Here is a 26695-nt window from a genome sequence, read left to right as displayed (position 1 = left end):
TGCATATTGCATTTTACACAATGTCCCAACTTTTTTGGAAATTGAGGTTGTACCGCTTACTTATATTCAAACACACCCAGACATGCACACCTAACCCACACCCATCTACACTTCAATCACCCATGCAGACATTACGCACACCACACACACACACACACACACACACACACACACACACACACACACACACACACACACACACACACACACACACACACCTTTCTCACACTCTTTATACCATACACACAACGTGATCCCTAATCACTGACAGCTCTTCTTCTCCTGGCGCTCCTGGCTGGCTGGCTGATCCCTCTGGGCAGGGTGTGCCTGCACTCCCCTGGGACTAGGGTTGGTCCCAGGCACCTGCAATTGATCTTACCTCTGCCTCACTCAGACACACACACACACACACACCGCAGCCTTATTGTCCTCCTCTACTGCTTAGGGTTTCACTCCTGGCTCTTCTCTCCTCTATCCCTTCACACATCAATGGCGGCACAAGCAGGAGCAGGGGTACTAGGAGCACCGTTTAGAAGAGCAACTCTCCCCTTTACAGCAGCATAGAGGACGACCAGGGGAGAAAAACCTCCTCTTTCACCTCCATCTGCTGTTTCTCCACGGACCTATAGAGCACAGGCCCATTCAGGCCAGCCCTGCAGGCAAGGCCCTGCTCTTAAAGGGCCAGCGCATGGCACGCGTGAGGGGGGGGGTTGGGGGGAGTGCGGCCGCTGAGACTGCCCGACTGAAATAACGCAGCAGAGGGCGTGCTGTCAGACACAAGGCCTCTGGGGTCGCTGGGATGTTTTTTAATGTTCATTATTATCGGAAAGGACAGGGAACGGCAGAGAGATGGACAGAGAGAGAGAGAGAGAGAGATAGAGAGAGAGATGCAGGAGATAGTAGTGAGAGGTCAGGAGAAAAAAAAATGATAAAAATGGACAGAGACAAATCCTCATGCCAGAGTTTGAGAGAGAACAAGAAAACAAGAGAACGAGAAAGAAAGAAAGAGAAAAAAGAGAGAAAATGAAAAAGCGGGAGAATGGTAGACGCAGGACGAACGTCGCCTCGGAACCGATATTTGGCGGTAGAGGGGGGAACCAGCTTCCCCAACCGAAAGAACCCGGGTGAAATACCCGCACCCAGACGCGCCGGTAAACAGAGTGGGAAAATGTTGTGTTAGTTGATGCGGCCAATTAATTATATTGCAAGCCATTTAAAAATCTATAAAAGAAGTATAAACCGGTTTAGGCTGTTTGAGAACTTGTAAGTATGGTATTAAAAAATGCAATACGTGTGTTTCAATCGCTCGGGGCAGTGTTACAGCGGAGTCTTTTTCAAAAGAGGAGCAGTGTCTTAAAAAGGAGGAACACGTAAATTATGCATATCATTTTTTCCCCAGTTCTCACTTCGCGCTCCCGCAAAAAAACACGGCCACAGCCGAGACGAGCTTTGTCCCGAGCTTGCCATCCCTGGAGGAGGTCTCTCACTTCGACACTGGGGGGATGGGGGGTGGAGGTGTCAGAGAACTGGCTGTCTGAGAGTGTGTGTGTGTGTGTGTGTGTGTGCATGTGGATGTGTGCGCATACAGTATGTGTGTGTGTGTGTGTGTGCATGTGGACGTGGATGTGTGTGTGTGTGTGTGTGTGTGTGTGTGTGTGTGTGTGTGCATGTCTGTGTTTGTGTATGTGAGTACACATGTGCATGTGCGTGCACATTTGTGTGTGTGTGTGTGTGTGTGTGTGTGTGTGTGTGTGTGTGTGTGTATTCAGGCATGTGTATGGTGTGTGTGTGAGGACACTGGAATAAATGTGTTAAGAAAGTGTTTTGGGGGAGCTGAGGGGTGGCTGCGTGGGGTGGGGGTGGCGGTGGAGGAGGAGGTGGGGAATTGGTTAAGGCTAGAGAGTGTTGATGAGCCTCTCGCTCACATTACTTCCCGCCTCCACCTCCTCCTCCACCTCCTCCTCCACCTCCTCTCTCCCCTCAGGACCTCTGGCCTGGAGGCTCACAGCTCTGCCTTCTCAGTGACGCCATTCCCACTAACACTGATGGCCTCTTATCGCTATTACGCTATAATGGGGTCAGCGCGGGAATACTTCATCTTAAGTCCAACCGCTAATTTGTCCTCTGGTGACCAGTAACTACTGTACCGATTAACATGAAAAGAATTGTCAACAGATACAGTATGTGATGCAATTCTGCACTCATGTTGCTAATTAACTAGCTAGTGTCTCTTGCCTTGGGTTTTCACAACAATCTGGATTGTGATACGTCACATCCACATACCTTTCATATCTCGCATATTTAACGGTGTTTAGTTAAACACAGCCACTTGGGAATACACAGTACTTGTGACTTTGCCAATATGGAAGACTGAGTGGGAGTAAAAATATGCTATCTGTCATGGGTTGCTTTGATTTGATACATTATCTGGTTTTGTAGCTTATTTTCAGCACAGTAGAGACAGCATCTTCTGAGAGCTCATATCTGTCGTACTCAGAATGGTAACTGACTCTAATACGACAGCAACAAATTTTGAGGTAAGAATTTGATTGAGAGGGATGGTTTCCTTTTCACGTTTATTTGCAGCTTGGCTCGTGACTGACAGAGATGATTTAGACATTGAAGGAAAGGCATCATTCGTAGCCGTCTTTTAAAACTTCTCTGCCAGTGCTCTTGGTGTAAGTATATATGCAGATGGATGTGGATAAAAGTGCACATTAAAGGGTGTACAAGCCTGTGTGTTAGTTTGTTCATGCATTATATTGTATCAATTGTATATATGTATGTATGCATGGGAGTGAGCAAGTGTATGCATGGGAGTGAGCAAGAGAATGTGTGTGTGTGTGTGTGTGTGTGTGTGCCTGTGATCCTCTCCCTTTGCACAGAGTTGACCCTGAAGGAGCCCTGTGTGTACAGTATATACAGTATAGGCGACCCACTATATATGTGTGTGTGTGTGTGTGTGTGTGTGTGTGTGTGTGTGTGTGTGTGTGTGTGTGTGTGTGTGTGTGTGTGTGTGTGTGTGTGTGTGCGTGCGTGCGTGCGGACGTGCGTGTGCGTGTGCGTGTGCAATTCTCTCACCTGCACAGAGTTGAGCCTGCAATATCCGTTGAGCGGGAAGCGGATGACGTGCGTGGGGTCCTGGTTCCAGCCGGCGTTGACCGAGTTGCACATGACGTCGCCCGTCTCGGGGAAGATCTCCTCGATGAGCACCTTCTCGCCGCTGAGGGCGATGCGCTCGCCCAGGTCGGGCGTGACGCGCACCACCAAGCAGTCGCACGGCTGCGCCCCCCGCCGCTGGTCCCGCTCCTGCTTCCAGCGCTCCAGCTCCTTGATCATGGGCGACAGCTGGTAGTAGCGCGCCTCCTCGTACAGCAGGTGGAAGTCCTGAAAAGGGATGGAGAGGAGGAGGAGGAGGAGGTGGAGGGAGAGGAGGAGAAGAGGTCAGGTAAGAGCAAAGGTCACACAGGATATTCCACATGCTAGAAAGTGCATCATTTTAACAGTAAACAAATTGTTATGGTTGAACAAATATCAAACAAACTTCAGCGCCCGCATCCTTTATCTCTTTTGATTGATTGCGTCTGGGCTTATACAGACCCCGGCATTGGAAGTAACAGTGACTGTCCATTCTGTTCTTTGTACCCTAACAATGACCATAACCTCTCTGCCATGTTACCCATTCCAGCATCAGCCATATCCTCCTGGGCCAGCTCATGTTACCGTAATTGTGTCTCAACGTATGTTTGTTTCCATGACAGATTGCATCATCTTAATCTGTGCCCTGTGTTGTTTTGCCATGTTTCGTTTCCAAGGCGGTTGTAATCAGGCCTCCATACATCCCTCAGACAGATCCTATGGGCGTCACAATAGGCTATACCAGTCTGAACCATAAGGAGCTAAAGATGGCAGATTCTATTACAGCCATTATCCAGCGTCACAATAGCCTGACCCAGGGCTCTAGAGCATAGAGCCGGAGCTGATCCAGGGTCTGGGGCCCCAGCGGTAGATTTCATCATAGATTATGTGTTAACCAAGAACAAGGGGAACAAAAAGGAGGGAATATGATGATGAACAGATGGAAAGTCAAAGAGAGGGAGAGAAAGAGATGGTCAGGGAGGGGGGAAAGAAAGGAGAAACAAGGAAGGGGAAATATGAAGATGGGGGGAAAGAGTGTGTTAAGAGAAAGAGAAAAAAGCTTAAGAGCAAGTAGAGGTTGAGAAAGAGAAAGACAAAGAAACAAAAACAAAGTGAGAGAGACAGAGAGAGAAAGAGAGAGAGAAAGAAAGAGACAGAGAGAGACACAAGAGAGAAAAAGAGAAACACACAGAGAGAAAATAGGAGCAAAGGCAAAGAGACAGTCATTGGCCTTAACATTTTGTCAATTTTAGAGAAGCAATGCCAGACTGTGGTCAAAGAGACGTCTGGGTATATATAACAAAACAGCAACTCCCAATGAAAAGGAAAGAAAAGATGTCATCTAGCTCCGGGCTTATATGGCCTTCTGGTTAAAACCTCATTACTCGTCCTCTACATCTGGTATTTGTGTATGTATATATCCCTCATTATTACACTCACTCTGGCCGTATACAGTTTAGGTTAGCACATGCACGCAGTATGCAGCAGACATTCATATACATTTCTGTTAGCATACTGCAGAGAATGAGACGGCATTTATACCTGCTTGATGTCCAATCAGATCAGACAGAGCAAGTGCGCACACAGAACTAGCAGAGAGAGCAGTGAGTAAGGCATTACTCACATCATCAATCTACGTGCATTTGTTAGACACTTGGTTCACTTACAGATCAGATATGAGTGTCAAGTCGAAATGGGGGGTTTATGAGTCTGAATTTCAAGTGTGAGCCTTGAAAGGTCTTCATCAGGCGAACCTTGCAGGTCACAGACCCAGCGGCAGCATTAGAAACATTATTTTGGGAGCTCATAAAAGTCAGTGGGACGACAACTCGACATCTTTTCTTTCCTCTCTCTCTCTCTCTTTCTCTCTCTCACTCTCTCTCTCTCTTTCTCTCCTTCTCTCTCACTGTAAGCTGCATTCCTGTGTTCCAGGCAGTCAGGAGCAGATTGCCTGCCCTTCCCCCCCTGGGCTGCTCGCACCCCGGGGCCATTTGCCCCCTCTCCCTCCTGCCTGTGATTTCCCACAAGACCAGATGGCACCATCGCTCAAAACTAGCATGAAAAATACCATGAAATGTAAGAGTGGGGAGAGAACTATGAGTAATACAATGAATGAGAATGGGGACGACGGGATGTGTGTGTCTCTGTGTGTGTGTGTGTGTGTGTGTGTGTCTCTCTCTCTCTCTCTCTCTCTCTCTCTGTGCATGTGTCTGTGGGTGTGTGGGTGTGTAAGTGTGTACTTAAGTGTGTTTGTTACTGTGTATATTTGTGTGTGAATTTGTTAGTATCTGTGTATCCGTGTGCGAGTGTGTGTATGTGTGCGTATGTGTGAGTGCACGCAAGGACACCAAGCTAGCGCTAATTGAATGCATTCTGTGTGTTCAGTGGTGCTTGGTGGGGATGCAAATGCATGCCCGTCTGTTGCCTATTCCGACGCACAATCATGGCACTGATTATTTCCTACGCCGAACGTGTTAATCAAAAACATGGGCCTCCACCTGTACTATCATCACAGCTTAATCACACACAGGAAATGTGCACAGGCTTTTCAGTGCACAAAAGGCGGCCATGTTATTTGTGGCAATCAATGACCCTGTTTCTGCCAAAGCCAGGTTTGGCCTGAGGGAAGGGTCTGGAGGTGGGGGGAGCTGGGCTAGCTAGCTTTGTCTGCCATGTCACTCCACAAGCATCACACATTCTAATTTCACCCAGATGGCTGAAACGACAGCAAAAAAAAAAAAAGAAACTAAAAAAGAAAAAGAGAGAAAGAAACGGCATAACAAATATTATCTATTTCGTAAAAATTCAACTGAGAGAGAACAGTTGAGAACAGTTTGAGAGTCTGAACCTGTCACTAGTGGCAAAGAAAGAGGGTGGATGACAAGCAGTGTGTGAAAGAGAGTGTGTGAGTGTGTGTGTGTGTGTGTGTGTGTGTGAGTGAGTGTGTGTAGGGGGGGGATACAGCTAACGAAGAGTGGGGCAGAGAAGGAGTTTCAGAAGGACTGCATCATCACTGGCTAAGGGTGCCATGGCCGCCGGGGCAGCGAAGCTATAAAGACTTTTCCTGCGCCTCTCCCTGAGCTCCGCTGGGCGTCAAACTCCAGGCAGGCCGCCGTTGCCGCTGCCGCCACCGGTGTGTTCATTAACTGCACCTCCACTGCCGCCTCTCAAGCAGCCCCGACCAGCCCCGAGCGCCCGCTCGCACCCCGAGAACGTGACCGCTGACTAAGCCTCGCTAACCGCAAAGAGAAAAAAAAAAAGTCCTGTGGAGGACCCTCACAAACCGGACGTTCGCTGGCCAGTGAGCCGAGCGAGTTTTAAAAAAAAGAAAAAAAAAAACGCCAAGCAGATGCTCTAATGTTTAACATTACTTGAACATGAAGTGAAAAACGCTATGGAACATTTACTCTTTCTTCTTTGTCTTCACCTTTTTTCCCCCATTCGTTTTTTTTTCTTTTGCCATCTCTCTGTCTCCTCTCTCTCTCTCTCTCTCTCTCTCTCGCTCTCTCTCTTTTCCTTCACACAGCTGCTGACAAAATTCATACAGAGATGTTGCGCTCCGGGGCGCTCTCGCTATCAAAGTGCGGCTCTCCATCCTTCACAGGTCTGCAGTCGCGGCGCGGATGGATATGTTTTTAACAGGGCTCTGTCTGCGAGGCACTTTAGTCATCCTGAGCACCGCCGCACACAAAACAACAGTGTAATCCTGACAGCCTGAGACTGGGAAGAGGAGGAAGAGAGAGGGAGACAGAGAGAGAGAGAGAGAGAGAGAGAGAGGGAGAGAGAGAGGGAAATGAAAAGGAGGTCTCATCCCAGCAGCTTTGTCTTGGTTGCTGCCAGCCTGCCAGGCTCCCTCAGACGATTCCTGCACAATCACGGTCTAGCGTCCAGACAGGGCCGGTTGAGCACCGAAATAATGATCTGACCTGATCGCCCACTGGCAAGGCAAAGCATCTCCGAGTGAGAGGGAACGATGGAGGCAGAAAGAGAGAGTGAGAGAGAGAGAGAATGAGAGGATGAGAGAGAGAGACCGAGACAATGAGAGAAAGAGGGAGACAGTGAGGGAGGAACACGTCTTGATCCATCCAACATGGCCAAAAAGGAGGGAGCCTCTTCTCTCAGAGGCAGTCAAAACAGTAAAAACAGGAGGTCACCAGCCGTTCACCAAATGCACTCACAGCTTAATGCCCTCCATTCATTCACCCATCCCTCTCCTCTCCTCTCCTCTCCGCTCCTCTCCTCTCCGCTCCTCTCCGCTCCTCTCCTCTCCGCTCTTTTCCTCTCCTCTCCTCTCCTCTACCCACTCAGCCAGACATGAGCGCCAACGGCTCGCCGAGGGGTCGGCCTCAAATACCACACAACCGCTCCACCATAACAATCTCAACCACTGCACCAATGATAGCCGCCCTGCATCTGAAAGCAATGCAACAACGGCTACATGAGCACACACACAAACACACACACACACACACACACACACACACACACACACACACACACACACACACAACCACCAACAACAGCAGATTCAAGAGGTGCAAAGCGAAAGGCAAATCAAATATTTGCATTCACAAAACCACACAAAAAGCAGATTGTGAAAATTCGCTTTTTAAAAAGAAATCCCCCCCTTCTTGCAAATGAAAGAAAACGCAAATGTAAAAGACAAAACAATAATTTGGTTTCTGAGTAAGTAAGTCGGTGAGTGAGTGAGTGAGTGAATGAGTAAGTGAGTGAGTGAGTGAGTGAGTGAGTGAGTGAGTGAGTGAGCGGGCGAGCGAGCGAATCAGGCCGTCTGATGTATGCGATGAGATTCAGGGAGGAGATTTATTCTATTCTTCCCTGACTTTCACATTGATTTAGTAAAACACACAGCTCCATGGCTGCCAGCACAGCACATCGCTGCCCGGGGCCGTCGCAGGCGTGATGCCGTACAGATAAGGACATGCTCCATTCCGTCAGGCACCATTTGCATGTTTTTCCCCCGTTCATGCAAATTGAAAGGTACGAGGATCAACCGAATGTGATTGGGGAGGAGGAGGGGAGGGGTAATGAGCTGAAACGCCACGCTGCCTTTCTCTAGTTCTCTTTCTCCCTCGCTTTCTTTTTTTCCCCCCTATTTCTTTCTCTTTTTTTTATATTTCTCTCCCCTTTTTTTTGATGAAATCCACCCCTTTTTTTCTTCTGTTGTTGTCCTTGTTGCTGTTTTCTTGGCAAACAAAGAGTGTGCGAAAGGGAAGAAATATGGGTGAAAAAAAAAACAAAAAAGCCAAAACGCAAAACCTCCTTCAGAAAAATGCCCCTGAGGCTGCTTGCCAAACCCCATTCCCGATTTGAATTCGAGCCTCGCGGCCTGTTCCCTGCCCGCTCTCCCCGCTGTGTCTCTCTGACTGCGTCTGTGTCTCCAAACACACAGCAGCCATAGAGGTGTCCCATCAGACATGATGCTAACACCTGATTCAACATACATTTTCTGCTCACCTCCAGAGTGGATATAACACACACAGACACAGACACAGACACAGACACAGACACAGACACAGACACAGACACAGACACAGACACACACACATTCAGATGCCCATAGCAAATACACATGGAGAACTTAACATCCTACAACAAATATGTACATGCAAACACTCACAAACACACATGCATACAGCATACACAGGACACGCTATGCTGGATTGTCACACAACACAGCACACACACAGCAAATACACACACAAACACACGCATAGATATAGAAACACAGATACCCAAAACGACCTAAACAGTATACACTCTTTCTCTCTCTCTCACACACTTTTTCACACACACACACACACACACACACACACACACACACACACACACACACACACATATGCATATAGACTGTACAAATATACAAAAACTGATGCACATGTCCATCCAGCAAACAGCACACACAGACTCTCCAATACACACACACACACACACCTTCAGACAGCAGCGCAAAGATTCTCTAACACACACACACACCCAGACAGACAGACAGCAGCACACACACACAGCTAGTGAGGGAGTGCAGGCAGCGGCACGCTGAGCACAGGTTAGTGTGTTAAGCCGAGCAGTGAGCACGCCCGCGTCCTCACACAGCCAGGGAGGCAGGGGGCAGGTGTGTGCAGCCACACTGAGCTAATCGGGACCAAAGGAGCTCCCGCGGCCCACTTACAACAGCAGTGTGTGTGTGTGTGTGTGTGTGTGTGTGTGTGTGTGTGTGTGTGTGCTTGTGTGTGTGTGTGCATACGCGCTATGAGTTGGGTTTTCAGAATGGATGATTTCTTTGTATTTATGTGTGTGTGTGTGTGTGTGTATGTGTGTGTGACTGTATGTGTATGTGAATGTGTGTGTGTGTGTGTGTGTGTGTGTGTGCATGCATGGATATGTGTGAAAGTGTAAGCATTTACGAAATAGAGACATGAGTGAGAAAGAGGTTATGCGTAAATGCAGTGTGTGCGTGTCCACACATGTGAGAAAGGAGTGTGAGTGTCTCTGTAGGTGTGGGTGAGTGTGCAGGAGTGCATGAAACAAAGTGTGTGGACAGACAGATACTGTAGATAGATAGATAGACAGCTAGATAGATAGATAGATAGATAGATACTTTATTAACCGGTATCTATCTGCCTGCACTCTTTGTTTCAGGTATGTAAATATAGGCCTATATGGGGGCTTTACTATTGTGTTTGTCGGACTTTATGTGTGGTTCATAAAGGCTCCATAAGGCGCTCTCTGTCTCTGCCTCAGGGAAACAGCGCTACAGAAATCCTGGTTCTTGCCAACCAGGGCGGTCCTCCACACCAGGCAAGTCATTACTACTCTGGGCTGGACTGTCAAACCTGACTGCACATAGGCTGGAGAGGAGGAGGTGGAGGTGGAGGTGGAGGAGGAGGAGGAGGAGGAGATGTTGAGGGACTGGTTCACCTGAACAGCCCACTCCAGAAAACTTCTGGGGAAGGGAGAGAGAGAGAGAGCACAGCTCCAGGCCCTGGCACACACAACACAAAACGGCTCTCTCTGAGCACTGGGCCTCGCCTCGCCTCGGCCCTTCTCAGCTTTAGGAGGGAATGTGAGTCAAGCGATGTTTGAAACTTCATGTCTCCTCCAAAATACAAGATTCCATTGGGTTTGGACAGCATTACAGATAAAAAAATGTGTATCATTTTATCTTATGGAGCTGAGATCCATCATAAATGTCATCGTCACCTCCTGTTCCCATTCCAAAGCCAAACGATCGTTTCCTTATCCAGCCTCATGTTGTCAACACTCAGTCAATGTTTATAGAGCTTCAGTGAGCTTGCCAAGTCATAATGATAATACTGAGTAACGGTGGTGTGAAGAAGCTACAACTGATTGCAAATCCTCAAATGAAGCTTTTTCTACAGTTCATAGCAGCTCTGTTGTATTTCCAGCTTCAATAGTATTTAAGCAGTAGTGTCAATTGCAGTATATTCCAAAGCATCCTGCTTTTATAGTGTCATTTATTTCCAGTGTAAATCAGCATGAGGTATCGGCTACCACAAAAGGGAATGTCTAACTTCAAAAACACACCAGAACAATGGCAAATTCACAACTAACTTTCTCATGTCACCTTCTACACTTAGGCATGCCTGCTATCCTCCCCTGCGACAGCGACACCTGCATGACTCACCGCGTCTCCCGTGGTTCAGTGACTAGGAGTGTTCATGTACCCGTGAACTTTCTCTTAAAAAGAAAAGAGTGAAAAAGGTGTGTGTGTGTGTGTGTGTGTGTGTGTGTATATGTGTGTGTGTGTGTGGAGGAGGGAGGGGGTTTGGGTTACCAAAAAAAAAAGGTGTCTGTCATTTCATCTCATTTACCTTGAAGTCATCAGGTAGGAGCAGCTTGCAGGTCCTGAGGAAGCTGAGAATGTACCGGAAGATCTCGCCATCCCGATCGATGAAGTAGTGCTGCTTCAAGCTGTCCAGCACGATAGGCTCCGTGCCATTAAACAGCCGGCTGATTCTGAAAATTAAAACCCAAACACACGTAATGGAATGAGAAGCCGGCTTCCCCTTTCCGTTGCGCAAAACAATTACCCTCCATTTATTTTTTTGAATATTATTAGTGCCCAAGCCCGACAAGCATTACTATTAGCATCCGGGGTTGAAACAGAAAAGCTCAGGGCACATTTCCGCTGCTTGGTAAACCTATTTGAAGTGTCCTTTCCTTTGGGGGAAAGATTAACCCAACCGGCACCGTGCAGGATTTGGGTTCTGCAAAAAAAAAACGGGCCGTCTCCCCACGTCCCTATTATGGAAAAAACTTTCGGCAGTCAAGTGTGCCTCTCGCAGACAGACACGGAGCAGAAAATTAGTTAGCTGCGTTTAAAAAGTATGCTATTTTCCAGACTTCATTTTTTTCAAGTCAAAGAATTTCAGTGTTCAGGATGCTATAAAATGGTTAAAATACCATAGCTATGGTCGATTAAAATTCAGTTGGGCCAGTCATGCATTGGGTTAACTGATTTCTCGAGAAGACAGGATAACAAAGCCCTTATTGGATCGTAATCGTATCACTGAGTAGAGTGTAATATAATAAATTGGCTCCAAATGTCACCTTTAAACCCTAGTGTACTGTATTACTGTGCTACTACTGCTAGTCTAACTACATTACACCTGGTATTACACTGTAATAAAGGTTGTGTGCAGTTTGACTGAGGGCTAATTCAACTGGATTGATTATTAAGAAACAACCAAGTTGATATTAGACAGAACTCGACAATCAATGCTTCGTTCGAGGTATCCAATTAAGAAGACCATATATCTTTACATGCAAATATCTAAACATATTCCCTTCCCTGGCATGTTTTGTCAGGGAGGAGAGCCTGGTACCCATTTGTTTACATTCGGCCAAACTAGACTGATCCGGCAGCCATGTTTTTGTCACAACCATTCACTGACCCAGCTGATTTAGCCAATTAGTTGCTCCGTTTCTTTCCTGATCTGTTCATTATCTTGTGGTTCACAATTTTTTTCGATATAATTATCTGGGTGATTGGCATGGAATACTGAGCAGGACTGCCCATTTCCTGGACCTGGATTTGAAGCTCATATCTCTGCCGTTCTCAGCCTGTGAGGGCCTTTCCCCATTAGAATGCAGGAGGATGGCGAGAGTTGCTATGAATTATTGACTGAACTCGGGCGTAATAGGACACCTGTTTTCCCCGCCGTCCGCACCTGACCCCTCCAAATTGCCGCGCGAGCGTAACGATGAGTGAGAGCCTGGCTGTGATGTTCGCTGCTGAGGCTCATCAAGGCCTCGGCTGGAAATTGCAGTAATCTGTAAGCTTTCATCGCCCTGCGACTCCGCCTCGCCTACAGATACAATGGAGTGCCCCCGCAGTTCTCCACTATTTCGGTGGGAGAAGAGAGAGAGAGACGGAGACATATTTTCTCCCCATACGTTTTAGTTCCACTCCACACAAAGCGTGTTCCATTCTAATAGGTTCCTGAGTCACCTACTCTAGGGGGCTGGACTGACCGATCCAACATAAAACTAGCCATATCAACACTAATCAAATCAGCTCTTATTAAGCCTACTGTATGTGCTACCCTTAGTAAATGTATATCCTCATTATACAACTGATAAAAGCCATTTGTTAATACTACTTCACATGTACAGTATGTATGTATGTATGTATGTGTGTGTGTGTGTGTGTGTGTGTGTGTGTGTGTGTGTGTGTGTGTGTGTGTGCGTGCATGTTAACAAATCACAAGAGCATGGTGTGTACCCTCACATCACCCTTCCTTCCACACTCCATGGGAAAACACGGGTTAGTATGTATGAGCAATCCGAGACACTAGTAAGACACTAATGCCTGCTTTGTCGTGACACATGTCTTATTTGTACTGTACGTCTGGAGGAGGGTTTTGCTTTCAGGGGCTGTCAGCGAGAGGAATCTATACTCGTAATCTTTACATATTTCAAGTATCTTCCTCTCTCCTCCGCGCGCTATCCCGACACGTCTCTCTCTTGCCACAGGAGGCCCCGGCTGTTAGCATCTTTTTGATGTAATCTCCCCTTTAATCATGGCAAGAGGCTTTAAGGTCAAACAAGTGCAGTCGACCCACAAAAGAAAAGGAAAAATCAGAAGGAAGTGAAATTCACAGAAGCAAGCCTCTTTTTTTTTTTTTTTTTTCCGGCTGGCGCTTGTCAAAGCCTGTTACAGGGAGCAATACTAGTGAGAGGGCGGGGAGATCTCCTACAGGAGTCTTAATGCACACAGCTGTGTTTTTGACTTTTATGTCTAAATCTCTGCGACGAATGAGGCGGAATTTCCATCGCAATCCCGCGCTTTGTACATGCACAGGTCCCCAATATCCGAAAACCTCATCAGGTGCGCAGGGAATCCCATTATGAAGAGGGGATGCTTAGTACTATCACTCTGTGTGCATACATTGCCTCTTTTTTTTTGCTAAGATGCTCTCCTCCTTTCCAACTCACCCTCTTATTCCTTCTTCCTCTCTCCTCTTTCCCTCTCCCCTCCTCTCCCTCCACTCTATCAATCTTTCTCTCTCTCTCTCTTTTTCTTTCCCTCCCTTCCTTCTCCCCTCTCTCTCTCCCCCTCTCTGTTTTTTTCTCTGGAAATCGATGCAAAATGCTTTATAAAAAACCAATACTCATCTCCCTGTTGTGCCCCGGGTGTTCCTTTCTCATATGGTCTTGCAATTCTTCCAGCTAGAATTTCACCATACCCCTCCAGGCTACCTCTGTTTTTCATCTCCACTTTTTTAAAAAGCAATTAAAATGCTGCCTGTTTTTCTTTTCTTTCTGTTCCCTCCCTCTCTCCTCCGTCTCCCTCTCTCTCTCTCTCTGTCTCCCTCATCCTCTCTCCCTCCTTCCCTCTCCCTCTCTCCTCTCCCTCCTCTCCCATCTCTTTCCCACCTCTCTCTCTCTCTTGTTTCCTCCCTCCATACACCTCCTCTCTCTCTTTGCTGCTCTCTCTCTCTCCCTCTCCCACTCTCCTTTCGGTAAATCACCGGCTCTAGCCCCTCAGCACCTGCAGTAAGAGGCCCCCCTCTCAACACGCTTTGTCTCTGTCATGTCAGACAGGTAGAGTAGAGGAGCACACCATGCAGTCTGCTGCCTCACAGAGAAAGGAAGACAGTTAAGGAGAGGGAGAGAGAGAAAGAGAGGGAGAGAGAGAGGGGGGAGAGGGAGAGAGAGAGGGGGGGAGGGAGGGTCGAAGAGAAACAGGGTGGGAGAGAAAGTCAAAGAGAGACAGCGAGAAAGAAAGATAAGACAAAAGGCAAAAGACAGCAATAGAGCTAGAATGATAAAGAGACAGATAACGAGGATGAGTGATAAAAAAGATAGAATAGAATAGTGAGAAACAGAGCGATAGAGAGATAGAGAGAGAGAGAGAGAGAGAGAGGGTGGGAGAGGAGCAGCGTGGGAGTCTTTTCTGAAGGACAGCCTGGGCTCTCAGATCTCCCGTCCCGGTGGTGCGGCGCGGAGGCAGCAGGGCGGTAGGTAGGCATCTCCCAGACACACACACACACACACACACACACACACACACACACACACACACACGTCAGCCTCTGCCCGCCTCAGCCCCTGCCCACAGCACCGCGCCGCTGAGTGCCGGCTGCTGCGCTGGCACCGGTGCAGGCCGGGTCAAGTGCCTCGGCGAGGGCCGCGGCCCCCACGCCTCGCTCCCTGATTGATTCCCGATGAAATCTGACAGGCCTGCCCGAGCGCACCTGACTTCCGCTGCCTTCACGGGCACCGCGCACCGGGACAGCACCCGGTACACAACGGTGGGCCTCTCGCTCTCACTGAGATCGCAGCACCGTGCGGAGTGGAGTGGAGGCCTCATACACTGATAGCACCTGACTGCGCTGACGGACTAGAGCTGACTAGACACAGACACTGATGGGCCACAGAATGGATAAAGAAAATGGGTGCTCATTTAAATGACGCGCAATGAGTGAGTGTACTAAGGATTTTGCCTCCCCGTATTAAATTAGCAAGTACATTTTTGCCAAGTTCATACATTATCTTTAGGTAGACTTTAAACTTTGCCTGCCATTTAAATTAGGGCCTTACTGTATGTTTGTTGGTAAGCCTGCAGCACTATGGCAGTGTTGGGAATGCTAAATGTTCTAACAAGGAATCTTCAGAAAGTTCTGTCCAGCTCTCTCAGCGATTCCTTACCGGTTTTAAGACCTAAAGATACTAGATCATCAGTTGTGAGTGTACAACATCTGTGCCTGAACACCTAACAAACCGTACCTGTCTCGTAGACACCACTCCTAAATATTACTGTGATAACATCACTGCCATCCTGCTGAGAACCAAATGGTGCTCGACAGACAGACGGACGGACAGACCCGACATCTCATAAATCAACTTTTGGACGTTTTTGGAGCAGATCCGAAACTTTTTCCCTGATAAAAGACGCCAGTGAGTGATTGTCTAAATGGCACATGTCATCCGAGCCGGCTCCAGATTGTCACGGCTTCATTAGGCAGTCGTGTCACGCGTCGATCTGCGCCACGTTAGGCGTCTCGCAGACACAGGCGGGCACACACAGGCGGGCGCCGCCGTTGAGGAAGCGTCTGCGAGGAGAGCGCATCAATGTTTCATGACCCTTGTCCTTTAATCCGCAGAGAGTGGCGAGGAAGACGAATGCCCCAACATTAGTTACTAGACTAAGTTTCTCTTCCCCCATTGCATTATTCAGCAGGCAATCTATTAAAAGAAATCATCGACTTAAAATTCTCTAACTTCCCTTCTTGCTCGTCACATCTGTGACATTCCGCATTGGGTGAAAGCTGTGGGGGTGTGTGTGTGTGTGTGTCTGTGTGTGTGCGTGTGTGTGTGTGTGTGTGTGTGTGAGTGAGTGTGTGAGAGAGAGAGTATGTGTGGGTGTGTGTGTGTGGGTGCGTGTGGATGTGCACAAGTGTGTGTGTGTGTGTGTGTGTGTGTGTGTGTGTGTGTGTGTGTGTGTGTGTGTGTGTGTGTGTATGTATGTATGCGTGTGTCAATGCATGTGTAAGCGTGTGTCTTTACTCTCTTTTGTAGCTTGTGTTTCTCTTGTGTGTGTATAGTGCGGCTATCGCTCCATAATTGTTTAGCTTTCTGTCAGCCATTATCCTAATTCACACAAATGGCTCCTCCTTCACTGGCTCCACTGGAAAGAGCTGCCCTCAGGGCTCACTCTGAGCAGAGCAGAGAGAAGTCGAGCTTCCACACTGCTACCCTGTCACTGCTGGAGGAGGAAGTATTTCTGGGCTGGCCTGTGCCTGCATTGTGTGTGTGTGTGTGTGTGTGTGTGTGTGTGTGTGTGTCTGATTGTGTGCATCCATGAGTTGAGTTAAAGTATAAACAGACTGAGATGACTTGCACTGAATGGCAAGTTAGTGGAACTAACTTAAGGTTAAACATCCCATCTGCAACACATACACTTCTGACACTTACACACCTATTCTCCTTAACCCTGAAAAAAATCTGTCCATTTACATGGCTGTATATCACTGAGATAACTTCAGTAGAATGGCAACATGCATTATGTACTGTCAGCCATAGATAGCTTGGCCCCTCAGGTTGTTACGCATATTGGGGAATTGAGGGCAGATTTAACCTCTGTGCCTCTACCAACAGCAGGCAGAGAATACAGATTTCTTGTCCTGTCTTGCAACAAATCCCACATAACTCCTCAAACTTTTGAAGAGTGTCATGGTGACAGTAGTTAATACTGTAAACAAAAGTAAATACAGTAAACAATTCAACAAAGGTACCCCTCTGACTTCTCTAATTCTTGTCAGAACAGGTGAGGATGTTTTTATCTTCAGTAGGCTACAAACTTTAGTTGGGAACATTAAATGTACCACACATTGGTTCGAAACTACAGAACTTCAAAACATCTTAGAACTCAATGTAAATGCATTTTTTCTTGGTTACATCTTTTGAAGTAGACTATAGCACACAAACAATATTTAAAAAATCTCTTCTTATCTATATCCATGTCGCAGCTGTACATTACATAGAGAGTGAGATAAAATAATATGAACTACTATAGCAAGACGTCATACAGCAAGGGAGATGCCTTAATCTTTAAAAGGTTACAATTGTATTTGAGGATGTGACACAGGCTGATAATGAGACACTCTCTCAGCTAGTGACGGTACAAAGTATAGCCAACATAACATTTCAAATGTGACATCACTGAAAACAACATCCAGTAAGCATATTTAAAAGTCCGCCAAAACCGAAGAAGTTGAGGTGTTTTCTATAGATTAAGTTGTCACTGCTAGCATGAGTTTTCTAAAATAAAGGCAAATGTTTATCAAAGTAATGGTCTACTGACTTTAAGGACCAGGCCATATGTCTTAAAATGTAAATGGCTAAAGTTGTGGTATTTATCCAAAAATAACGAATTAATTATTTCCACTAGCCTAGTGTAGTGATCGTATAAACCATACACAACTATATTCCGAGACGAAATATCACATAACGTTCAGTCAAACAAGTCCGTGCACTCTTCTAAAGCAAGAGACGCTGGTCCACATAGCATGCATAATAAGGAGAATGAATCCTTACCTGGAGTCTGGGTATTTGGTGAGAGTGGCCAGACTACTGGTGTACATGTGTCCGCCAACGTCAATGTGCACCGGTGCATTCGACTTCGTGAGTTGCGCCGGGAGTGGGATCCCTTGCGAAGCCAGAGGAGATACCGGGGACCGGGTCAAAGACAGACGTGACATGCTTCTTCCTTCCTGAAAGCAAGTAAATGCGAAAGCCATGGTTATAAGTGTGATGCGACTCCAGAGAATGTTACTATCTCCCACCTTAAGTGTGACTGCAGTCCTGACTCAAATCAGATCGCTTCCACATCTGCCCGTTCGCATATTTAGCTTACAAATTATTGCCACAGCTCTAATTAAGTATGTTTGCATCTCTTCATTCATATCACCTGAGGGGAGGATAGGAGGATGCTTATTAGCGATACAGAGAGAGGAATGCTAGGTGTCAGCCTCTAGGGGGACAAAAACAAACTGCAGTAGTCTAATTAAAGGTCGTGTTATGTGTTAGACATGATATTCCCAGACACGTGAACAACCGATCTGAGAATTCTGAGTTCGGGGCATTTTGTGACCTAGAGGCCCCCATAAGACGCACGCGCTCGTTTTGTTCCAAATTTAACAAATACATCCGAAACAACTTCTTAAAACGCATCCATATCCATATTTCCACAATGCGTTATGTTGGTTAACACAGGTGTTCTGACTTCATTAGTAAAATACATCAGTTCATGATAGTTTGACGCAAATTTAATTTGGGCAGGTTTGCGTAAAAGCATTGAGGTCATATCAGAAGGTGAACTGGGTAATTTGTACCCGACACAGATCTCCAATCATAAATGGTATTTGGTCACTTTTCATATGCGTTTGCTGTTACAGGCTACTTCACTGTTGAAAGCAATGTTTTAATGGTCTAATTTCAAAGTTTGGCACCAACTATGCCAGTAATGTCCTACTCATTAGACGAACAGCAAAAGAGCCAGGGCCTCACTGGCCACCTCGCTATTGCGCACATAAATGGCACATTATGTGCATTTTCAGTGACCCTCCTTGGAACCACATTACGCATGTTCCTGACAGAACACTACTTTCATTCGTTTGATGGTTCCATAGAGTTAAATCAGTTAAGCCTAACCGGAATCATTTAAATACAGGCTGTAAAGTTTAAGTTAGGATATATGATGTTTATTATACTGAAAGACCATCTCGCACCCAGCGGCGTTTAAAAGAGACTGTGATTTCAGAAAGAAAAAAAACTGGGTTTATTTGCATAGTCGCCGAGAAAGGGATTTGCTAAGAGTTGAAAAGGATTTCATCGACTAGTTTCTCCATGCACTTGCTCATTTGCGAAGCTGTTATTTTAACCATAAAAGGTAAACAGAAGGCGGTTGTTAGGGCTCCATTCAACTCTTTCGCTTAGGGCGAAAAGCCCTGGGCAAAGACTGCTGAAAGACTACAGAATTTTCCAGGGTGTTGCCTCTGCGCACGAAGCCTTCAGGAATAATGTTCATTTAATACACACGCTGGGTGAGACATTTCAGATCCCAGTGAAAGAACGACTTCAAAAGACTTGAGAAGTTTTAGGCGTATGAAGCTCTCCCACCTCTTCATATAGCCACGGGCAATAGTAACCAATAGCCCTCTGATATGAATGTTAGCAGGAATGCACAAGACACACTCTGACACACACACACACACACACACACACACACACACACACACACACACACACACACACACACACACACAGAGAGAGAGAGAGAGAGAGAGAGAGAGAGAGAGAGAGAAAGAGAAAGAGAAAGAGAAAGAGAGAGATAGGCCTCCTGCAAAGATGCATACACAAAAATAAAATACAAATACCACACTAGTACAGTGCAGTTCAAGTTGTTTCAATAGTTAACACAGAAACTCCGAAATCCACCGTGGCTACCATGTCGAGTCACCATAACCCGAGAGGAGTGAATGACATATGTCATTAATGACACGCACTGACAAGGAGAGCAACAATGAAATCAGGACAGATACTCTGCTCCAACATCTCTTCATTTTCAAAGTGAGAAAGCACCACGCTGGATGATCTCGCTCTGGAGTCGTCCACAGAAAAAAAACACAAACACTAGAAGTGAAGGACCATTGGCTCGTTCTAATGAGATCAGCTCTGACATCTGCTCCCTTGCTGTCTGTATTGTGGGTCTCCCACTGACCGGATTTTTGACGTATGTAACATCACATCGCAAATTGTATCCGGTGAGCGCCAGACAGCATCACACAAGTTTCACAGATAGACTGGGCTACCCTGTAAGCATGTTAACACCGTTTCAATAAAATAACATCTCAAGCAATCATCTCACTTCTCAGGGCGAAGTGTAGCTTACTGTAGGCTATCAACTAGCGGACATTCCGATAGTAACATTTGTATTTCGAAAACGGCAATTGTACTCTGACAAGGATGCCATGCGACACATTCATCCCAATCTATCTTTACCAATACTTAGCACATCGCCAAAAATCACCACAATGCAAAACAGAACAAATATGTAATTTCCTCACTTTTGCCCTCTTCAGCATACTTTGTGCTGGTGCCCACGGGTAGCCTAAATTCTGATAATTACACAATATGGCGTCTTACTCAGACGCCGACATAAAATAGGCTACTGTAAGCAAGATACTCTATTATACGATTTTGAAGCGGTGTATTTTACAGACAAATATAGCCATGATGTATCGCAGCAAGAGTAAGGTCTGTCGACTGTACCCTCGGTTTATCTACACACAATTCAATAGACTTTACGCACATCATCATCCTTGCGGGCGAACGTAGTAATCATCTACCATGCCTCATGTGAAAATATTTTCTGATCAATTAAATATTCCACAACTAATCTAGATATTCATGCCAAAAATCTTTAGGTGGAGATGAAATTAAGCGTACCGTTTCAAACATTGTAGGAGTCCGAAGAAATCCCAGCCAGATTCAATCGGTGCCAGTTGAAGGTTGCGTTCTCCCTTTCAAATGCCCCAAGTTTCCTTAAACTAGTGCGATCCAATACACAAGCATTCCTTGAGACGAGCCTATCTATTCTCTTCCTGCGAAGACCAGAAAATGTCCTCAAACTGTATTAAAACATGTGAATCTGGCAGTGATACATTGATTAAAAAGGGTCGCTGTGGCTTTAAAGATCTATAGCTTGTGTTGGCTTGACTTGTTCAGACCAAGCACTTTCCACAAAAGCGGCACAGGAAGCAAGCAGCATTCTTACCTTGTACATAGAAGAGATCTCTCCTTCCCCCTTTTCTGTTCTTATTTCTAAATACTATATTTCGTCTGGTCGGATCCTGCTGCGTATTTTAGCTTCTTGACCGTCTTTTTGCTAAAATGAATCTGCCGGGTCTGTTATGAGAAGAAGAAAGCCAATAATCCGTCTCTAAATAAGAGAGCCGAGCTAAAAAAGAATTCTTGCTCCGGGCTGCCCAAACGCCTCTGGGGCAAGGATTAGGCTACAATTAGCTCAGCCCTGCTCTGCGCCCAGGCTAATTTTTAAGATGAAAACGTGATATTCTCTCACTGTTCCCAAAACGGTGACAACGATAACACCAAGTCATTAGTGTTATGTTTTTCGTATTTTCCGCCAAAGTAAAAATAGATCAGCGCTCGTAACGGTTTAAAGTTCGGGTTTGCAGGGGATAACGGTTTGACGCTGTTCAGTATCAGGCAAGTGTCACGTCGCTCAATAGACTTAGAGCTGAAAAAAAATCAGATTTTAATCATTGTCATTTCGTCTGATGTAATATTTCCCCAGGCATTTTCAGCAAGGCATACATTTTCATTCTCTAAATAAGTAAAACAGGGCATGCTTCCTCTCCCTCTCTATCTCATTCTCTCTTCCCTGCTCTCTACTTCTAAAGCGATTATCCAGGCGCAGTATAACTTGTTGATAAAGTGTATATAAAACAAAAAGATGTTGCATATACAGATATTCTTCAATAGTTTTCACGCAGAGATTTTTCCTGTCCTCCCTCTCCCTCGCTAATGTCCCGAATTGTAACGCCAAATTTCCTGTAGGCCATTAAAACCAAATGACGTCTATCGACATGCATTCTGCTATTGCAAAAAGCGCCCTCACAACCCGCCTCGAGCCAAACGCGCCATTTCAATTATAGCACACGGCTAGATGGAGATGTCTGCCGTGAAGATTTCCCATGCAAACAGGGAAGCTGCTCCTAGTTCAGCGATTGCATCTTTTTACCTCAAAGACACATTTAATTAAAACGAAATGCAGGGTCGTAGTAAAATGTCATTTACTTTGCATTAAACACAACAATGTCTGAAATATAAAAATATATTTGCCATCTTCCTAAAAGAGATGCTTTGTCGTTTGCTGTCTCCTGCCCCTCTCACTCAGGTGCATGGATGGGACGGTGATTATTTATTTATTTGCTTGTTTGTTTATTTGCGTGTAAATAACTGTGAATAATTGATGTTACATTGAGCCCCGTAATTACTGTATTCTCAAATGCAGGCAGCTGTTCCTTGGGTTTTGTTTCTTGATGTTTGGCGCCTACCAGTGTGTGAACAGATGAATGGTCAATCTGACATTCTCATATGCAGCCGGCAGATGTTCGTTCCCCTCTTTGTTAGGACAGCGAGCATGATTTAATATACTTAAATACATCCCAGTTGGTTGTCAGACAAAGTAGAACAAATACTTAAAAAATGATTGCACCTGGAACCCAGCGCAAGTACTCGGAATGTTTTTTTTCTCCGCAAGTGACAAGTGGAAAGGCACAGAGAATGTCCCTGCGTGGTCCTCGGAGAGGGAGCCTTTGGAAAGCACCCTGGCTCAGAGGGCAGATAACTCGCCCTTGGGCTTAGATTTGTTGTCTTCGGCAGTACAAACTGGAGGGGAAGGCTGGATATTTTTTTCTCATTAAAGTAACAAGCCCCGAGTTAGTTCAATTACATGAACTATGCAGAAGATGTTGTAAATTTAAAGATTTAAATAGCTTACAAAGTTGCCCCGGGCCCCATCAGTTAATTTCCTTAATTTATGGATTTAAGCGGAGTGTCTGAAGTGAAAAGGAGACAGAGAACTAGGTCAGCACCGGAGCTGAATGCCACAAAAACGTCATGACGGGTCGGCCTGTCAGATTTGGTGGCAAGGTGTTTTCGAGAGGTAGTAGTTCACTCTCTACACATGCTTCAACGACATGACGTTTGTTTTGTGATCAAATGTATCTGTTCGCCTGACTCTATTGTGGCAGAGACACACACAGTGATCAGGCTGCAACATTTTATTTGATGTTAACAATCAATAAGACCACTGTAGGCTACATACTCCGTATTTTACCAGTCAGTGAATACTGTTATTATCATTGCAGGCTGTGATGTTTTGACATGTGGGATCTTAGCCTATTTATTTTGTCCTGGGTCTCAGTCAGTGTTACACGCCATGCTGTCCTTGACAAATTGATTTCATGCACTTAAGTGAGAAATCTGCATAATAGACCCTAGCCCTCTTATTACAGAAGGATATCATAATATCATCTGGCGTATATCTATTCTACACGAACAGCTACTACAGTATGGGCAACAGTAGAACAGCAGTAGCCTGTGCAGAGTTCATTATCTGAATATGCCCTGTATTAAGGGTAGCCTTTTTCAATTAAAGGCATTCTGCAACTGCTCCACGTCACCTTCGACCGAGGTTTTAGAGAACACCTCCTAAAAATACAACAGCAGAAGAGAAAATCTGTCAGGATTTGCAAGGCCTTTTGAGAGTGTTGTATGTTAATGAAGAGTATGCATTAATGCATGACCCTATAAGAATAATAACTTTGCCTAGGGCCTTGAAGGCAGGTGTCATTAATAGTTATGCTGAGACCGTCGTGTCAAAGTCTGCCGCATGGCACTAATCTCTTTCTAGGGTTATATATTTTTTTCAATGCTGCTATTTCTTACTAAGTAATAAATTGTGCTAAATGTCTATATTTACTGCAGTAAATAATGTTGTATTTTAGGTTAAGTGTGTGAATGACGATTCTATTAAAACACTGGTCTGCATGTTTTCAAAGGTAATATAAAACATTCTGTCTTCTTAGAATGGCAGAGGCAATCCAATTTGTCAGTCCTTACTCAGTGCTTCCTGAGGATGTATTTGAATGAATACGATTTAGTTGCACATGGGCATCTAGTGCATTTGAAATGTTAGTAAATGTGTGCCCCAGTATACCTCATTCCAGGTGATGGACAATGCTGTTTATATATGGCGGCCTTTGCCAACTCTCCGAAGCATGTAACTGGACCATGGTGTTTATTCTGCGTGCACAGCCGATTTACCAGTGACATGTTTGCCCCATGGTAATCTCACCATATCCTGTTACAGCTCCACACAACCACTTGCATGTGTTGAGCCATACTGTATGTATACCCACAAAGCAAGAAGAGTTACAGCAGGCCTACACCCTATAGGAGGAGTTCCTCTATAACACTCTTTTTTTTCATTTTTTCTTTCTTTTTTAATTCAGCAATGACTGCTGATTATGTTTTAGCTCTACACAGTTGTCTCCAGCTCAGTCTCTGAAGCAATATGGGACAAGCGAAAGAGAGCATGTTAATGGAAAAACTGTCCTGTATGACTTGAAACTAACAATCAGGTTGTAATGTCCATGCTGCCACCGAAAATAGAAGTACATCTGCTTATCACCCTTTCTCTGTGGCGATGCTGCGGTTCCACAGACAGAGAAGATGCCTTCCTTTTGTCATTTTCTTTTTGTCATTTTGTCAGCGGTTAACCTCCAGGGCCCCCAGACAGGAGTGTTGCTTTGATCTTCCTCTTGAGCCACACTTAGATTATCTGCTGGCTTTTATACATTCGTTTCACCCAAGCAAAACAGTCCCACTTTTATGGCCTCCTCCAACAGAACGCAGACTTCCCAGCAGCCGACCAGCTCTGGGATGGGTCAGGTCTGCATCAGATGAGTCAGGAACTGTTCCATGTTTAGTTTATATCTCTGATCCGATCTGGTTTTGTCTGTCTGTCTGTCTGTATATGGTATTTTCATCTGCCTAAAGTGACTTTGACAGAATATTTTCAGGCAGAATATTAACTCATCTCATTTAGCTGTCAACCTTTTTTATATGAGTGTACCTGTCTATCCTTAGTTCAAGTTTGATCAGCCTTTCCAGGATGTCCAAATAATTTTGCCACATCAAGTATGCACAGAGCACCTGCTATGATTTCTTTGCAATACTGTCTATATTCTACAAGTGGGGAGCCAAGCTGGCATTTATCAAGGATGCACAAGAGGGACTGTTTTTCCTTTTCCTCTCTTTAAATGAAACTGGGCAGTTGAGTGAATCGATACACATGTGTGGTAAAAGCATTCTCCTCTACAAGCGTCAACTAATTTCAGATTTATTTCCTGTGCTCTTCAGCACCATCTGGTGGATGATGTGTGCCAAGTTGAAACTGGAAATATGAGATGTGCAATAAGCAAAGATGCAGACTCTTTCAGTGTATACTACTGCTACTGGTAGTAATGACACCCTCAGGCTTCCCTTTCCCAGTTAACTTATAGATACAGTCTGTGATGTTGTTTTGCGAAAAGCTGTTAATGTTTGAGCTCAACAATTAAATGACGCCCCTCTGTTTTGTGCAGTGTGTAGATTACCTGGGATAGTTAATGGCTCACCTCCCATTTACAGAACCAGCATGCAAACTGTTTCAAAACACCCGAGTATTTGTTCTAACACAAACATAGGAACAACTAGAGAACCATGAGAAGAAATTTGTTGAGTTAGAATAAGCTTAAACTGTATTTAAGGATGTCTCGCCTTTAATGGTTCTACTAGGAATCATCTAGAATGGTTACTTTAAGAATGCTTTCAGATGGCAGATTCATAGTTTAAAAATATATTTATTTTGGATTGAGAGAGTTCTTTGAATAATGGTTTTGGGAGAAACTGCCAACAGGGTCCTGATTACAGCTTGGATAAAGCTTGGTGTGAAGAATCCAGTTGCACTACAGGTTGAAAAACAAACAAAATGTAACACCTTTGTATGGGTGTTGTTACATTTCTACATATATAAAATAACAAGACAAGTTTTGGCACAGAGGATTTCACATTGGATTAGCATTTAAATGTGTTAGAAGTAGTATTGAAGTACGTATATTGTATTCCATGATAGGTATCAAAGGTATTCTGCAGCTGTTGATTGGATATAATTGATTTGATTTGATAACTGTTCATTTGATATAATTTATATGTTGATTTTGATATCATCTTTTCAGATGCTTTCCATAACAATTCACAAGTTAAGCCCTGTACACATTTCTGTAAATCAGCAGATAACTTAATATGAATTGCTGAATGATGAGAGAGAATCTAACTGACTGGAGTTTTGCCCATTGTGATCACTTTAGCTTATTTGATACTTCACAGGAACTTGCGAACATATTACCGTTTCAGTTTAATCAGGAAAACTACTCAAATTACCTTCAAAAATGCTGATGCACAGTGAACAGGCCTCCTGAATTTCTTCTAAGGACCCGTTTGATTACATCTTGTAGGCCTACAAACATTCAGATCAATATTAACATTCACTCAATGGCATCAGGTGACCATGAATCACTTATTAAGACAGTAACCAATCAATGTCAAATGGATTGGGAAGACCGGGAAATTGAGAGTTATTGGGAACATATCCAGCAAAAGTTACTTTGAGTGATACGCAAGCGCAGTGTCATGTTGCTCAACTCAAGCGCCCCACTTCCCTGTTCATTTGCCATTCTGTCTGATGTGGTTGTGTGTCTCTAATGCTGCCGTGATGGATAGGCCTATGTTCATTATTTCAGAAACAGCATGCGGGCGCCTGTTTATTATTAGAATATACGGGGATGTGCTGCATAGAGATACGTACCTCTTTAACGAGTACAGCGATTCCCTCAAGTGTTCAATGTTCACGATGAAGTTTGACAAAACTGCACAT

The 26695-nt window shown here is 45.1% G+C and overlaps 1 protein-coding gene across 1 annotated transcript in view; it reads right to left on the bottom strand.

Moving 5' to 3' along the window:
* Positions 1-21723, bottom strand: part of kctd15b (potassium channel tetramerization domain containing 15b) — a 29532-nt gene extending 7809 nt beyond the window's left edge. Inside the window, exons 1-4 of the mRNA XM_062549715.1 lie at positions 20966-21723; positions 17725-17900; positions 10995-11139; positions 3082-3387 (exon numbers count right to left, since the gene is read on the bottom strand). Of these exons, the coding sequence (XP_062405699.1) occupies positions 3082-3387; positions 10995-11139; positions 17725-17900; positions 20966-20974 (636 nt within the window). The 5' untranslated portion in view covers positions 20975-21723. The remainder of the gene's footprint in view (positions 1-3081; positions 3388-10994; positions 11140-17724; positions 17901-20965) is intronic.
* Between the last annotated feature and the right edge of the window lie 4972 nt (positions 21724-26695).

This window comes from Sardina pilchardus, chromosome 11 (genome assembly GCF_963854185.1).
Source record: "Sardina pilchardus chromosome 11, fSarPil1.1, whole genome shotgun sequence".
NCBI lineage: Eukaryota > Metazoa > Chordata > Actinopteri > Clupeiformes > Clupeidae > Sardina > Sardina pilchardus.
Note: the sequence above shows the minus strand (reverse complement) of the source record. Positions and strands in the feature narration are given on the sequence as shown.